Below are 16,945 nucleotides of genomic sequence, written 5' to 3' on the forward strand. Positions count from 1 at the left end.
TGGGCAAGCTGCGAGCGCATCATTCTAACTCCTCAATGGAAATGTTTAGATGGATTGAGGAACTTCTTCTCGATTCTATTGGCTCTAACGGTTCAAAAGAATTGTCAATGACCAAAATCGACCAATGGGTTCCAGAGATAAATAATACACCCAAATGACCCCAGAGGTGGGTTTTTTTTTCTAAACCTCTCTAAAAAGGTCAAATTTCACTTGTTTTGCATCAATCTTGATACAGGGTACTTATTATATGTTATAGTTAGGATTCCTACAGCTTTTTGTCTACTATCCCATCATTCAAGGGTGGTTTTCACTATAAGTAAAAAAAAAATGTGGACGGACACTATAATTTAGTTTTTTACTGTTCAATCTGAATTTTCTTTAAAATAAAAAACATCTATATTGATTCTGACTTTTCTACATCCAACTCACAGGTTTATCATTACTTTGAGAAAACAGATTATTAATTTTCCCCTTTTAGAAGTGTAGTTACTAGGACTGTCTTAGGGAAGACAGCTTTTAGATGCGCAGCTCCTCTGTCTTGGAATAGTCTGCAAATTAAATGGAAACTAAACAATCTGGTGCCACTAAATGTTTTTAAAGCTCGGTTGGATGCTAGTCAATCGGAAGCTATTGGTACCTGTTTCAGGGTTCATACACTTTTTCACCAATGATTTTCAATGACTTTTCCATGACTTCTCAATGACCTTTACCTAATTTTCCATGACCAAAGAAAAAATGACCACTGAAAATGGTTTATTTTAACATGGAACAGGAAAATAAGGTCTGCATATGAAACATGTAGTGCCTATCTAAAACAAATCAAATAGTAGGCTTACTAGCTTCTACACGCTAAAGCAACTGTAGTCAGGGATGCAAACTCATCAGGTATGAAAAAGGTGACAAGGACCCGAGCCCCCGACCCCACGGAATATCAGCTTTAAAATGAGGAATAACAGAGGATGTTAGCAGTCAGAAAAACTAAAGCAGCAGGTAATAATAACAGAAATGCTAAAGAGTCACATCTAATAGAAATATATAAAAGCATTTATTTTAATTGTGTACAGTAGCAGTCAGTTTATAATTTTGGCAGCACTGTTGAGCATTTTGAAAATGTATTGTCATGCCTCTGTGCAAGGCTTAGTCTTTCTATCTTTATAGCCACTGGTGTAAAGTAACTAAGTTCATAAACTCAAGTACTATACTTGGGTACAATTTTGAGATACTTGTACTTTATTTAAGTATTTCAATGTGTTGCTACTTTGTACTTCTACTCCAATACAGTTCAGAAGTACATGGTGTACTTCAACTCCTCTAAAGTTCAGAGGTAAATGGTGTACTTCAACTCCTCTACAGTTCAGAGGTACATGGTGTACTTCTACTCCAATACAGTTCAGAGGTACATGGTGTACTTCTACTCCAATACAGTTCAGAGGTACATGGTGTACTTCTACTCCAATACAGTTCAGAGGTACATGGTGTACTTCTACTCCTCTACAGTTCAGAGGTACATGGTGTACTTCTACTCCAATACAGTTCAGAGGTACATGGTGTACTTCTACTGCACTACAGTTCAGAGGTACATGGTGTACTTCTACTCCACTACAGTTCAGAGGTACATGGTGTACTTCTACTCCAATACAGTTCAGAGGTACATGGTGTACTTCTACTCCTCTACAGTTCAGAGGTACATGGTGTACTTCTACTCCAATACAGTTCAGAGGTACATGGTGTACTTCTACTCCTCTACAGTTCAGAGGTACATGGTGTACTTATACTCCTCTACAGTTCAGAGGTACATGGTGTACTTCTACTCCAATACAGTTCAGAGGTACATGGTGTACTTCTACTCCTCTACAGTTCAGAGGTACATGGTGTACTTCTACTCCAATACAGTTCAGAGGTACATTGTGTACTTCTACTCCACTACATGTATTTAATACCTTTAGTTACTTTACAGATCTGGATGAATGATGTGAAATCTAATCAAGTGTTAAATCAGACTTTAGTTCCACCTGGAGTAAATTCACAAGCTACCCTGCAGTATACAAAGTCATTCAAACTAGCTGCACCTTTACCAGCTTTGAGAACACTTTGATCAATCATTATAAAACACATCATATATATTATTCTGAAATGGACCAATCTGCACAATGACTACTTTTACTGTCGCTACTTTCACTATATTTTGATGGTAATACTTTTCTACTTTTACTTGAGGAACATTTTGAATGCAGGACTTTTACTGTGATAAAAGTTCCTACACTCTGGTACTTCTACTTTTATTAAGTACAAGATTTGAGTACTTCTACTTTTATTAAGTACAAGATCTGAGTACTTCTACTAAAGTACAAGATATGAGTACTTCTACTTTTACTCTAGCACAATATCTATAATTATACCACCTCTGTTTATAGCCTATGAAAAAAACTATTAGAAAACGAAGGCTAAAGCTAACGTTAGCAGATAGTGACAATGTATGCTAGCTAGCTAGCTCAACGATTCCTTAAATGATATTGCGACAGAAAAACGTTTCAGTTCACATCACGCTCTGCCGCTCTGCTCTGAACACCTGAACAGCTGTTCAGCAGCGGTGCAGTCTGTGCCACAGTTAACGAACACACCGCAGATAATGTAGCTGACCCTCATCCCGGAGCAGCAGAGTTCAGCCGGCCCGACAGGCAGGAAGACTCGAGCACACAGCTCGCGCTTCATATATTAAAAAATAACACCATGCGCGTCATGATGGCACATACTGTAACAGCTCGCGACCGCAGATTATTTCGACGATTAGATAAAATGTAAATTATATTTGACGCAACTTTAGTTACATTTCCATGACTTTTCCAAAACTTTGGGAAACATATTGTTTTCCATAACTTTTCCAGGGCCTGGAATTTGCATTTTGAATTTACATGACTTTTCCAGGTTTTCAATGACCGTACGAACCCTGCTGTTTATGTGGATAATTATGTAAATGATGCTGTATGATGTCCTTTTGTTGTTCTATTTATGTTTTTATGTTTAATGTGGAACTACTTGAGCAGGTCTCCCTTGGAAAAGAGATCAATGATCTCAATGGGATTTATCTGTATAAATAAAGGTTTGAAAATGAAAATGAAAATTAGTTATGGTCATTTGTTCTAGAAAAGTCATTTTCGAGCCTGAGACCTGAAAAACAGGCTTGGGGCACTTACTGCTCCTTAGCCCTTTTATTTTGGAGCACAGCAGAAAGCTTTGCTGCACTTAATATGCTTGGGATAATGTAGCTTTAGTGGATTATGTTTTTGATCAGTAAAAGAGCTAAGCTACTGATAAGCTTTTTATTCAGAAAAAAGCTACACCACCACCACATAATAGACAAATGTATTTCAACTACTAACTACTGCACAACACTGATGATGTGAGATGTGAGTGAAAATACAAATGTTTTTAAATATATTAGAAGTTAGGAAATAAAACATGTCCTCTTAGTCTTAGGGGAAAAGAATCCAACTACATTTCAACATTTTAACTCGCCATTGGCTTATCATTCACTACGCAGTGACCCTTAATGACTTTAGCACTCATGAATCTTTCCGGACCTTTACTCGATCAGATGTACCTGATAACATGAACAACAATCTCTATGCAACAATGTGTGAACTAGGACTCACCCCTGAAAGCACTGACATCTACACACGGCGGCATGCGTTACCGCTTGGCGGTGGGCGTGTCTGAAGCTTGGGGATTTTTTACGAACAACGCGACCAACAACCAATCACATGAATGTCCCGCCCCGGACATACAAAGCAAAGCATTCATGCTACATCCATGCTGGCTAAATATACTGTCTATGCTTGCTAGCTGTCCATTCAAACGAAGTACACTGGCTATAAACTCCCCAAACAGGCGAAAACCTACCAGTTTCACCCACTGTCTCTGCCACCTCCCCCCATGCCTGGCTCCTCCGGTTTGTATCCCTGTATGTAAAGAGGGACTGGTCATATAGTACCGGGTGATTCCCTACCGCCACGATAATTTTCTCCTCCATTTTTTGACATATGGGAAATAACTGCGGTCTGGCTCTCCCAACATACACGCGGTTTGATTGGCTAGCGCTTGTGCTTACAGATTTGCATACGCGGGATTTGATTGGCTGACGCCTCCGTCGAGGCGGCAAAAGTAGAACATTGCTCTACTTTTGCAGCGAGCACCGCGAGAGAAGCTACGCTTTGCTCCCACAATGCAGTTTGGCGAATCGTGACGTCACCCCATTCAAAGTGAATGGGCAGAAGCGTTGAAGCGGCAACGCACGCCGCCGTGTGTAGGGGCCGTAACAGGTTAAGGGCGGCAGGCAAACAGATTTCAGGCGCAATACCGCCCCCTGGATTATATATAGTGCAATGGATACTGCCCTGAGTGACAGACTTTTTTCCCTTCATAAAAAAGGCGTATTCGTCGTGTGACTGCATGTGCCGAACCGTGACGTCAGAACCGTGACGGTTCGGGATGAATACGGATACTGTTACACCCCTACGAAGAAGCGTGCAAAGTTTTAATAAGTTTTCACATATGTTCAGGGGGTCAAATTTGCGTTCCAAGTGGAAACTGTTACAGGATGTATATTTTGTAAAATGTGTAACTTTTTTATTATAATAATTTTTTGTATCTTTATTACTTTTTTATGCATGCTTAGGTAACATTAAGACTTCCTCAAAATATTTACCCACGCCATTGCTTTTGCTACCAGTATTCAGCAGAACAGTTCATGCTTTTGATTAATATTACTCACGGTTTGGATGTCATCTGTAAGGTTAGTCCTGAGCAATCTCTATGATGGTCTGTAGAATAAAAAAAATTCATCTTTAAAACCTTGAAATACAATTGTTCCTCTTCATAAGCACTTACTGCTCCTTAGCCCTTTTATTTTGGAGCACAGCAGAAAGCTTTGCTGCACTTAATATGCTTGGGATAATGTAGCTTTAGTGGATTATGTTTTTGATCAGTAAAAGAGCTAAGCTACTGATAAGCTTTTTATTCAGAAAAAAGCTACACCACCACCACATAATAGACAAATGTATTTCAACTACTAACTACTGCACAACACTGATGATGTGAGATGTGAGTGAAAATAAAAATGTTTTTAAATATATTAGAAGTTAGGAAATAAAACATTTCCTCTTAGTTTTAGGGGAAAATAATCCAACTACATTTCAACATTTTAACTCGCCATTGGCTTATCATTCACTACGCAGTGACCCTTAATGACTTTAGCACTCATGAATCTTTCCGGACCTTTACTCGATCAGATGTACCTGATAACATGAACAACAATCTCTATGCAACAATGTGTGAACTAGGACTCACCCCTGAAAGCACTGACATCTCCATAATGGATCTGCAGCACAAAGTGGGATATTGCTGAACTTCTTCCAACTTTGAAACCAACATCTGAGGAGACAGCAGAAAGCAGAACAGAGCTTAGAGAAAGACACAACATTTTCAAGATTGACAAAAAATGCTGGCAAGAAAAAAATAATGTATCATTTTGATCTTAATCATATAAAACCTTTTTTGTTTATTATGTTATTAATAGGGCTGTCAAGTTAACGCAAATAAAAATTAACGCCACTAATTATTTTAACGCGATTAACGCATGTGTATTTTTTGTCCTCGGCCGCCCCGTAGTTTCAGAGCGCATCGAGTTTAAAATACCATCTCCAAGCTGATGCTGACAGCCCCGCTCCTCCTGCCTGCTTGCGGCAGACCACACTTCCACGCTCACCGGCAGGCACCGACTGGCCATCGGGAGGACCGGGAGGGTGGTGTATTGTTGTTGTTAGCATCTGGTGCTAGTTAGCTGCGCTAACGGATATAAGGAGCTGTTTCAATGAAAACAGAGGAGCGACATTTCGCCGAGCACTTGACTTTATGCAGGTAGCCAGACAGTGGGACATTGTACGAAAAGTCAGCACACTCAGCACGGATAGTGCGCGCAACATGATTGCAGCGTCCAGGCAGCTCCCGTTCGAGCATATGCCTTGAGTTGCACATAGCTCCAACGATCCATCACACACACACACACACGCACACACACACACACACACACACACACACACACACACACACACACACACACTTTGTATTGTATTATTGAATGAGAGAGGTTCCAGGTTGAATTGAGACGAATATTTGTAATGTTCAGAGGTTGAAGTTTAATATTCATGAGAATATTTGTCATTGTTCAAATGATAATAAACAAACATTTGCATAAAGCATATTTGTCCACTCATATGTTGATAAGAGTATTAAAACCTTGAAAAATATTCCTCTAAGGTACATTTAGAACAGATCAAAAATGTGCGATTAATTTGCGATTAATCGCGATTAACTATGGACCAGGGTTTCCGCTAGGATTTTTTCTCGCCGGTCAAATGTCCGAACAGAATTTATTTTACCGGACAAATTTTAAACATACCGGTCATGTTTCAATAATAATAATAAGAATGGTGTAGCAGAGTTTCTGTTAGCAGGTAATTACCGGACTAGGACCGGATATGCTGACGTTTAAAACTCAGTTAATGGGGCTCATTTTTATATTGCTTCAGTTTATAATCGTAACAGATCGAAAAATTCAGATTCATTTTTCACTAAATGATTCCACAAACAAACAACATAATTATTACATTCAAAGAAACTACTTGTAGTAGATGAAGTACATTATTCAAAAGTTTACATTAACTTTGAATAATAACACGGGAGAAACGGATCCTCTCTTTTCCCCTCTCCCTCTCTCTCTCTCCTGACAGCCCGTCAGTTTCTCATGCAGCATGCTAAACAGTGGGCGGGGCAGCCGGGGCTTCATGTAATTATGGAGCAGCTGATCTGATCTCTCTCTCTTGTCCGGTTATACTTCACTCGCGTTTATGTCCATATTGATCAGATCCAGCTCTCCTGATCGGCCTTTATAGAGAGCACAGATCAAACTATTAAGAGTGAATATTGGCCGATAATGATCGGCGGCTAATCGATCGGAGCATCGGACATTTTGACTGGCAGGTTTTGAATTTATCGGTTTTTATTCAATTGTACCAGCTAAAAACCGGTAATTACCGGCTAACGGAAACCCTGCTATGGACAATCATGCGATTAATCGCGATTAACTATGGACAATCATGCGATTAATCGCGATTAACTATGGACAATCATGCGATTAATCGCGATTCAATATTTTAATCGACTGACAGCCCTAGTTATTAATGCTATTGCTTAGCCATGCCTAACTGCAACCCAGTAACAGGAAAGGAAGAGAGACTTATTCTTAAAAGTTATAATGGCTATGTCAAAGGCTAGGTTGCCATACACCGATCAGCCATAACATTATGACCACTGACAGGTGAAGTGAAGAACATTGATATCCCGTTACAATGGCACCTGTCAGTGGGTGAGATATGTTAGGCAGCAAGTGAACACTTCGTCTTCAAAGCTGATGTGTTGGAAGCAGGAAAAAAGGTGGAGCATAAGGATGTGAGGAACTTTGATAAGGGCCAAATTGTGATGACGAAACGACTGGGTCAGATCATCTCCAATACTGCAGCTTTTGAGGGGTGTTCCCAGTCTGCAGTGGTCAGTACCTACCAAAAGTGGTCCAAGAAAGGAAAACCGGTGAACCGGCGACAGGATCATGGCTCAATGGGGAGTGAAGGCTGGCCCGTGTGGTCCGATCCAACAGAAGAGCTGATATAGCTCAAATGGCTGAAACAGTTAATGCTGAATGAATGAAAGGTGTCAGAACACAAAGTGCAGTTTGTTGTATATGGGGCTGCGTTGCTTTGGTACGGTTAGGGTGCCCATGCTGACCCCTTCATGGAGACGGTATTCACTAATGGCAGTGGCCTCTTTCAGCAGGATAATGCATCCTGCCAAACTGCAGAAATGGATCAGGAATGGTTGAAGAACACAACAAGTTCAAGGTGTTGACTCCAAATTCGCCAAATCTCCATCCAACACACAGCTGGAGCTGATCTGATACTCTGTGTTGAGGAATATCTTTGCTTAGCTGTTAGCCTTCGACCTAGATCATAATTATTTACTCTCTGTTTCTGGTTTCTCGTGGCTCAGGCATGTAGCCTTGGAAAGTCGTTGTTATCTCTCTCACATAGATGCAGCTCCGTCTCTTTCTATTGCCAGTTTACAGATGTAGCACCTAATTTTGCCGACCCTCGCTGAAAGGAAAACCCCAAGTGTGACGTAGTGGACACGGCTCAGACTTGTTACACCCCCTTGATAAATGATAATGGCCACCAGCTGCAATGGATCATGGATCCACCAGGGGGAGCAGTGATGGACGCTGCCACAATGGAACTCATTAAATAAACATCTGATTCCTCAGAGGGTGCTCCTTCCAGGGTTCCTGCAGGTTTCACCAACTCAAACGTAAGACTTTTTAAGACATTTTTAAGACCACTTTGAATAGAATTTAAGACCTATTTCACGGCAAGAATTTAAATGAAGGAAAATTGCTATGAAAGAAGAAATACGTCCAATAATTACTTACAAAATAAAAAATGTCAAGCCCAGAGGTCCCCCGATGTTATTGCGGGAGCTGCTGCACTAGCTAATGCTACATTTGAACAAAAAAAAAGGTATATTTTTTTGCAAAAGGAGCAGCAGGCTTCAAACACGTTCCCCGCCATTGGTTTCAATCAAGCACCAAATACGGTTGAACTTACACTTCCCCATATTTATTTGCAAGTAGATTCGACTGCCGCTAGCTGAAGCTTGGTTGATAGGTTACTAGCTGGGGATTCTCTGATAAGGGGCCGGGGGAAACAAAGTTAGTGATTACTGGTTCCATGTTGATTTATTTCAATACAAATTGTTGGGGGGAACTGAAAGGCTATTACCGTACTGGTTACTTTGCTGCCCGGATATTTCCCCCAAAACACATTTAGACGTGATCGCAACACAGAAGTACCTTTCAAATCCGATCATTTTAAAGACCTTCTAAATCATATGTAAGACCTTTCTTATTATTTGTTTATCATATTTAAGACTTTTTAAGGCCTTAAATTCTGATTATCAAATGTAAGACTTTTTAAGTCTTTTTAAGACCCCGCGGGAACCCTGTCCTTCTAACACACACAAAGCAGCCTGTTGTTTCTATGCATCAAATAGTGAGAAAACATGCCTCTGGTTAATAATTATATAACTTATTTTCTCCATAAAAGCTGGTGGGTTGAAAGCAATACGGGAGGTGAAAATAACTATACTGTAGAATACAGAAGTAACTGTTGTGGCTTGATCTGAAAACTGAAGGCATAATTACATTTAAGGCCCGGGACACACATATTTATTTAGATATGTTTTAAACACATACAACAAGTGGGATTTATCTCTGAACACTTTAGCATATCGTTTTTTATTCCCACTATTACGGATAGATTCATATTCTGCATTGAATAAGATAAATGCAATCATTTAAAAAACATTGTATTTCATTTTTATTTAACTAAATAAATGTGGTTTAATCCACGTGAGTTTACAACTACAAAAATAATCGGTTTGTTTTTGTATCACATCTGACGGGAGGAAATGCAGCCCGGCTCACACTACCGATTTGTAATTATAATTTAATCATCATCCTCACGATCATTTAATGCAGGGGTTTTCAAAGTGTGGGAAGGTGAGCCTCCCCTCAGAGAACATAAGAACAGTCGCGCCCCCCCTCCCAATTATTATTGTTATTATTATTAGGGCCCGAGCACGGAGCGCTAGGACCCAACGGCGTCCTAGCACGAAGTGCGAGGAACCTATTGTTATTATTGTTGTTGTTGCTATAATGCAGGGGTATTCAATTGCATTTCAAAGAGGTTCAGTAAGAGAACATTTCATTAAATGCTCTGTTTTACCTTTTACCTTTTTACTAGGGCCGGGACTTTAACGCGTTAATTAAGATTAATTAATTACACAAAAATTAACGCGTTAAAAAAATTAACGCATTTTAATCGCACTTATTTTTGCACCGCGGAACGTTTCTCACTGGATGAGTTTCAGGCGTACCGATTATACTGGAGCACCAACTAACGTTCATGACTTCAGACAATAACAAACCACGGTGAACAACAGTGGGAAATGTTGTTTTAAAAAACGGACGGATGGAAGCGTTGATAAGAGCACGGTTGTGTGCAAATTATGCAAAAAGGAATTCGCATATCACCGCAGCACATCAAGCCTCAAGTATCACCGCAATGCAAAACATATAGCAGCTAGCGTGGAAGCTAGCGTGGACGTTAGCCTCTTTTATCGCGTTCACACCAAAAAGAGCCGGTACTAAAATTAGTTCATGAGAACCTTTTTACGGCTCTCTTGTGAGAAAATAGCTATATTTCTGATTGGCTGGGCGGATTGCAAACCACGCCCCGTAAAACTCCCAAAAAGTTTGGTGAAGCCGCCATTTTATTATCCTCGCATTAGCATTATTAGCATTAGCCCAGCGCAGAAACGCAGAGAGACTAACTTATGGCAACACAAAATAAAACATGGGAGCGGTGGAGATGAGGAGGTGTCGGCGTTCTGGCGATTTACTCGGAAGGCTGCTGGGACTCCCAGCAGCTTCTACTGAAGCCAGTCCCCAACTCCGGGGACTTCCGGCCGGGGACTTTGGGCGGCAGTATACGCCGTGAAGTGGTTTGCGGCCTGCCAGTAAACCCAAAGCAGAAGAAGAAGAAGTGACGTCAGCGGCTTAATTTCTTCTCATGAACTAAGTTCTCATGAACCTTTGTGGGAAAAGTACTGCGGTGTGAATGCGCCTAATGGTATACTAAAATCCATGTGAAAAAAATTGCTTCTCACTGTTCTTAGGTCAAATATTTATATGCGATTAAAAATGCGATTAATTTCGATTAATTAATTACAAAGCCTCTAATTAATTAGATTAATTTTTTTAATCGAGTCCCGGCCCTACTTTTTACCTTTCTCTTTTTTGAGCACGCCATTTGAAATTACTCACTGCTGTTTCTCTATCTTGTCTCGTCTCTGTGTGTTATTGAATCTATCGTGCTGACTCACTGACTGCACCGATTTGATTGGCTGAGTAGCGTCACCTCCTTAAAACATAAAAAAATCACTTTTTAAAACCTTTTTTATCTTTATGTTTTAAAGGTCCCATGTCATGGCCATTTCTACTGATCATAATTCCATTGTTGAGGTCTACTAGAATAGATTTACATTGTTCAATTTTCCAAACTCAGATTGGTTTCTCATACAGCATCTCTGTATAGTATGTGTATTCACTCTGTCCTAAATGGCTTGTTGGATTTCCTGCCCCCCCCCCCCTCCCTGTGAGCCCACTGTGCTCTGATTGGTCAGCTCGCCCACTCTGTTCTGATGAGTCCACCACCGTTACAGCGGAACATCAGTGATTATGTGTTACAATGGCGTTTGTTAGCAACCAGAAAATGAGACCAGTAATGACAAACAGATGAGAATGCTGCGTAGGGGTCTGGGTGCCATGTTGGCGGGACGTTACGCGGCTCGCTGCTGCGAGGAGCGGACAGTGTGAGCTGGGTTCATTTCCTGCTTTCTGCGTGGGATCTGCGAGACAGCGAGACATCGCAAATGGAGGCGGGAAGCGGTGGGTGCTGAGGGGGCTATAGCACCCTAATCTGCGAGGCTCCACTAGCTACAAATCCCAAGAACTATTGGAACTATTCCTGGGAAAAGTACTCCAGTGTGAAAGCGCCTTATGCTGTCGCAGTTCCTGTTGCTTCTTTTTGACTTTGTTTAGAGCAGTGATTTGTGACCTTTAGGACGCTTCAAAAGTTGTATAATGTTGCACTGACGCCAGGACTGGTGAAAAATACAATATTCTGGAGTCAATGGGTTAAATATTCCAACCTAGCGCTACCTATCAAAAGCCCATTTCAGAATACATTTACAAAGTCGGAATACATTTACAAAGTCGCACCGTAACTCCAAATGACCTGACATTTTGCACACATATCCGGGTGGACCTGCTCTACAAATAATCCTCTTGGAACCCTAAGCTCCGCCTACATTTGGTTTAATTAGCATAATGTTCAAAACAGTGAAATATTCACTTATATTTCAATTTTCAGTTTTTCAACACCAAACTTTGTATACAGCATCGGTGGAGGGTCAGACACATTACCGTCGAAAATGAGCATATTAAGACGATGAATATTGCCGCCATGAATCAAAACGTACTGGCAAAAAGGTGGGGCTTAGAAAGAAATGCTCATAACTCATGGTGGTTGTCACATATAGTTTCTCAGAACTTCACGAATTTTGGCACAGACATTCCTCATGGAATTGCGGACATATTTTTCATTAGCTGCCATTAGCCCCGCTCCCCAAGAAGTCGGCCATTTTGAAAAATGTGCGTTTTTCATGCATTTTAAGCACATTTCTGCGAACTCGTCCTCGGGGAATGATCGGAAAAATTCCAATCCAGGACAAGTTCAGCCCATCTCCAATGTGATGCTAAATTACGAAGGAATAGTCAATCGCTCAAATGATGACCTCGTAAGCGAACGGAGAATTTTCAATTTTTACGATTTACATGTCACAAATTACTCCAAATTACTCGCATATAGTTTTTCCGATACTCACGCAATGCTGTATATACATTTATCTTATGATTGCGGACATATTTCAAATTGCCTTCCATTAGCCCCGGCCCCCAGAAAGTCGGCAATTTTCAAATATGTGCGTTTGTCATGCATTTTAAGCACATTATTGCAAACTCCTCCTAGGGAAATGTTCGGAACAATTCCAATCCAGGACAAGTTAAGTGCATATCCAATGTCATGCTACGTTGAGAAGGAATAGTCCTTCGCTCAAACGGGGAGCTCGTAGGCTAACGGAGAATGTACCATTTTTTTTTTTTTTTTAAATTTTTTTTAAAAATATTTTTATTCACATGTAAAAAAAGAAAAGAAAGTGTAACAGTGAATTGTATTACAGCAATTAAGGCATTTTCATTTTTTCCCTCCCAAAAGAACCCTTACTCACTTTCCCTTAACCCCGCCCCATCCCAACCACCCCTCTCCCGGAGCACTGAGGCAACAGTACATCAATACAATACAAAATGATAGATACAATAATATACATATACATACATACATACATACTAACACATATCCAGGGATGTCACATGGGCTGCCTATGTGGTGGACAGGGGAGTAATCATATCAGAATTATAGACGGATAAATAAAGGGAGAATCCCTACAGCGACACCATATCAGGGGGAAGACGGTCTACATAGCTGATCAGTGGCCTCCAATGAGCGTAAAACTTATCTGAGGAACCCCGGAGAGTAAACTTAATTTTTTCCAACTTTAGAAGAGACATAGTATCACTCAGCCACATTTGAAAAGAGACAGGTAAAGGAGATTTCCACAAAAGAAGGATTTTCCTACGAGCAATCAAGGAGGTAAAGGCCATGACATTGGTTTGAGTGTTTGTAATGTTGATTTCATCTGGGGGCCTACCGAAAATAGCTACATGAGGGGATGGAGAGATTTTTAGACCTACAATTTCAGAAATACATTCGAAGAAAGATTGCCAGAAGCTAGATAATTTAGGGCACGACCAGAACATGTGAGTCAGGTCGCAGGGGGCCTGGGAGCATCTATCACACCGGTCATCCAATCTATCTGGATAAATCCTGGAGAGCTTAGCCTTGCTATAATGTAGTCTATGGAGAACTTTAAACTGTATTAGGCTGAGTCTAGCGCAACTGGAGGATGAGTTAACGGCTCTCAGGGCCTTCTTCCAAAAGTCATCAGAGAAGGTGAACTGTAGTTCCTTTTCCCAATTAGTTCTAATCTTGTTAATGGCAGATTCATCAACCGGAGAAAAAAGATCATAAAAGTAAGAGACATGGCGCCTAGACAAAGTTCTTGCTCTAAGTACAAGATCCACTCCACTGGGAGGCAGGGATTGAGGGAATTGTGGAGAGTGGGTCTTAGCAAAATCCCTTAGTTGAAAGTATCTAAAGAAATCAGATCCTCTTAGATTAAAGGCAACCCGTAGTTGGTCAAAACTGGCAAACAGGCTATCAATGTATAACTCCCCTATGCAGCGGAGGCCTTCCCTCTTCAAGTGAGAAAATCGGGGGTCAATTGTGGCTGGTAAAAATAGATGGTTGTTACAGACAGGAGTTGCTTGAGGAAGAGTAAGCCAACCAAAGTGACGTCTAACTTGTGCCCAGATCTTTAAAGTGCCAATTACAACGGGGTTAGATGTGAATTGTGAGGGGGAAAGGGGCAGAGTGCTACACGCGAGGGCTTGAAGTGACGTGGATCGACATGAGTTGGCCTCCACAAGACACCAGTCACTCTGGGGTGAAGTGAACCAGAGCATGATCTTGTGTGTGTTTGTGGCCCAGTAGTAACCCATAAGGTTAGGTAAACCAAGCCCACCCAGGAACCTGTCCCTCTGCAGTAATGGTCTACTAGCTCTTGCATGTTTACCAGCCCAAATAAATGAGGAAATAATATTATCAATAGCAGTGAAAAAAGATTTAGGCAAAAAAATAGGTAGGCATTGGAACATGTATAGATATCTGGGCAGTACATTCATTTTTATTGTCTGAACTCTTCCTGCTAAAGAGAGTGCCAGATGGCCCCACCTCTGCAGGTCAGATTTGACTGTTGCCGTCAGGACAGTAAGATTTTGTTCCCGTAGCGCACTAAAAGACTGCGTGATTGCAATGCCCAGATATTTAAACCCTGAGTTGGATATTCTAAAAGGCAACGACAACGGAGGTAATTCTGTAGCCAATTGGTTGATAGGGAAACATTCACTCTTTTGGATGTTTAATTTGTATCCTGAAAATGAACCAAAAGTGGTCAAAAGTGAGAGAATGTGTGGAGTACTAGCTATAGGATCGCGCACATACAGAAGGAGGTCGTCAGCATATAACGAGACCCTGTGTTCGATATCCCCTCTCTGAATCCCCTTAATTCCTCTCTCTGCTTTTAGAGCAAACGACAATGGCTCGATAGCAATTGCAAATAGTAGTGGGGAGAGCGGACACCCCTGACGCGTCCCGCGAAAAAGAGGAAAGAATTTGGAGCGCTGGGTGTTCGTACATACAGAGGAGTGAGGAGAAGAGTACAGAAGTCTAACCCAGGAGACGAGGCCTGGACCAAAGCCCAGCTGTTGAAGGACAGAAAACAGATAGGCCCACTCAACCCTGTCGAAGGCCTTCTCAGCATCAAGAGATATGACAACCTCCGGTTCAGCAGGAGAAGGCGGGCTGTGGATGACGCTGAGAAGTCTTCGGACATTTGTGAAGGAGTGCCTCCCCCCTATGAATCCTGTCTGATCTTCCGAAATGATGGAGGGTATAATAGATTCCAACCGGCGAGCAAAAATCTTCGCAAGTATTTTCACATCTACAGACAGGAGCGAGATTGGGCGATATGATGCACAGCTCAACGGGTCCTTACCCTTCTTAAAGATCAGAGAGATAGAGGCTTGCATAAGGGTAGGCGGCAGTGAGCCTTGGACGTACGACAAATTAAACATATCTAATAATAATGGGGAAAGTTGATTTGAGAATTTTTTGTACAATTCTACCGGGTATCCGTCAGGTCCCGGTGATTTGCCACTATTCATGGACTGTATTGCCTCTTTAATCTCAGCAAGCTGCAGGTTGGCATCTAGTGTCTGTTGGTCGTTAGTCGAAATCTTGGGCATATCCAATTTATCCAAAAATGTATGTAGCTGATCTTCGTTATCAGGGGATTCAGACGTGTAGAGACGAGAGTAGTAGGTTTTAAAGATGTTATTAATCTCTCCCGGGTCAGAAGTGAGAGAGCCCAACCCGTCCCGTATCTGGGTGATTTGGTTCGAGGCCACCCTAGCCTTTAGTTGGTGGGCCAGGAGACGGCCAGCTTTATCGCCATGTTCATATATAGACCCTCGTGAGTGTAGAAGGAGTCGTTCAGCCTCTCTTGTTAGGAGAAGGTCAAGTTCTGTTTGGAGCCCCATCCGTTCTTTAGATAGATCAGGTGATTGAGTGGAAAATAGTTGGTTGTCTAGATTAATGATAGATTCTTCCAGTTCTCTTTGGCATGCTCTACGAAGTTTATTAACATGAGACGTATGCGAGATGATCTTACCCCTAAGAAAAGCTTTAAGGGTTTCCCAGAGTAGGGACGCAGAGGTCTCTTCATTTTGGTTGGTCTCACAGAAGAATGCAATTGATTCCGAAATACACTCACAAAAGGCTGCATCAGAAAGTAAAAGAGGGTCAAGACGCCAGAATCTAAATTCCTTAGGCTTATGATCAAAGTGAAGGTCCAGGATCACAGTTGAATGATCTGATACAGTTATCGGTGAGTATTGAACGGAGACAATCGACGAAATAAATGTTTTATCAACAATAAAATAATCTATGCGAGAGTATGAACGATGTGCATGGGAAAAGAAAGAGTATTGCCTAGCCGAGGGGTGTAAAAATCTCCACGGGTCGACGTAGCCATAGTGGTCCATAAAAGCAGAGAGAGTCTGTGCCGTTTTAGAGGGCGCCACAGTTCTGGAACTAGATCTGTCTAGTGTTGGGTCTATAACACAATTCATATCTCCTCCCAGTATCAATAGATGGGAATTCAAATTGGGGATGGTGGAGAATAGCGATTTCACAAAATTATGATCATCCCAATTGGGAGCATACACAGAAACTAAGATGACCGGCTTCTGATAGAGAGTACCAGAAATGATGACATAACGTCCATTTGGATCTAAAATTGTATTAGTAGGGGTGAAATTTACTTTTTTCCGAATTAAAATGGCTGTGCCCCTTGTCTTTAGGTTAAATTGTGAATGAAACATTTGTCCAATCCACGGCCTATTCAGCTTTCGCTGATCAGATTTACAGAGATGTGTCTCTTGTATAAACATTATATCCGCCTTCAGGTTTTTAAGATGTGT

At 41.2% G+C, this 16,945-nt stretch overlaps 1 protein-coding gene across 8 annotated transcripts in view; it reads right to left on the bottom strand.

The window, feature by feature from the left end:
- The window catches only part of pam (peptidylglycine alpha-amidating monooxygenase), a 208,794-nt gene that overhangs the window by 150,631 nt on the left and 41,218 nt on the right, over positions 1-16,945 (bottom strand). For all 8 annotated transcript variants that reach the window (XM_034233276.1, XM_034233268.1, XM_034233271.1 and 5 more), the window contains 2 exons: positions 5,347-5,430; positions 4,772-4,820 (listed from right to left, as the gene is read on the bottom strand). In XM_034233276.1, coding sequence (XP_034089167.1) covers positions 4,772-4,820; positions 5,347-5,430 — 133 coding nt within the window. The remainder of the gene's footprint in view (positions 1-4,771; positions 4,821-5,346; positions 5,431-16,945) is intronic.

Source organism: Gymnodraco acuticeps, unplaced genomic scaffold (genome assembly GCF_902827175.1).
Source record: "Gymnodraco acuticeps unplaced genomic scaffold, fGymAcu1.1, whole genome shotgun sequence".
NCBI lineage: Eukaryota > Metazoa > Chordata > Actinopteri > Perciformes > Bathydraconidae > Gymnodraco > Gymnodraco acuticeps.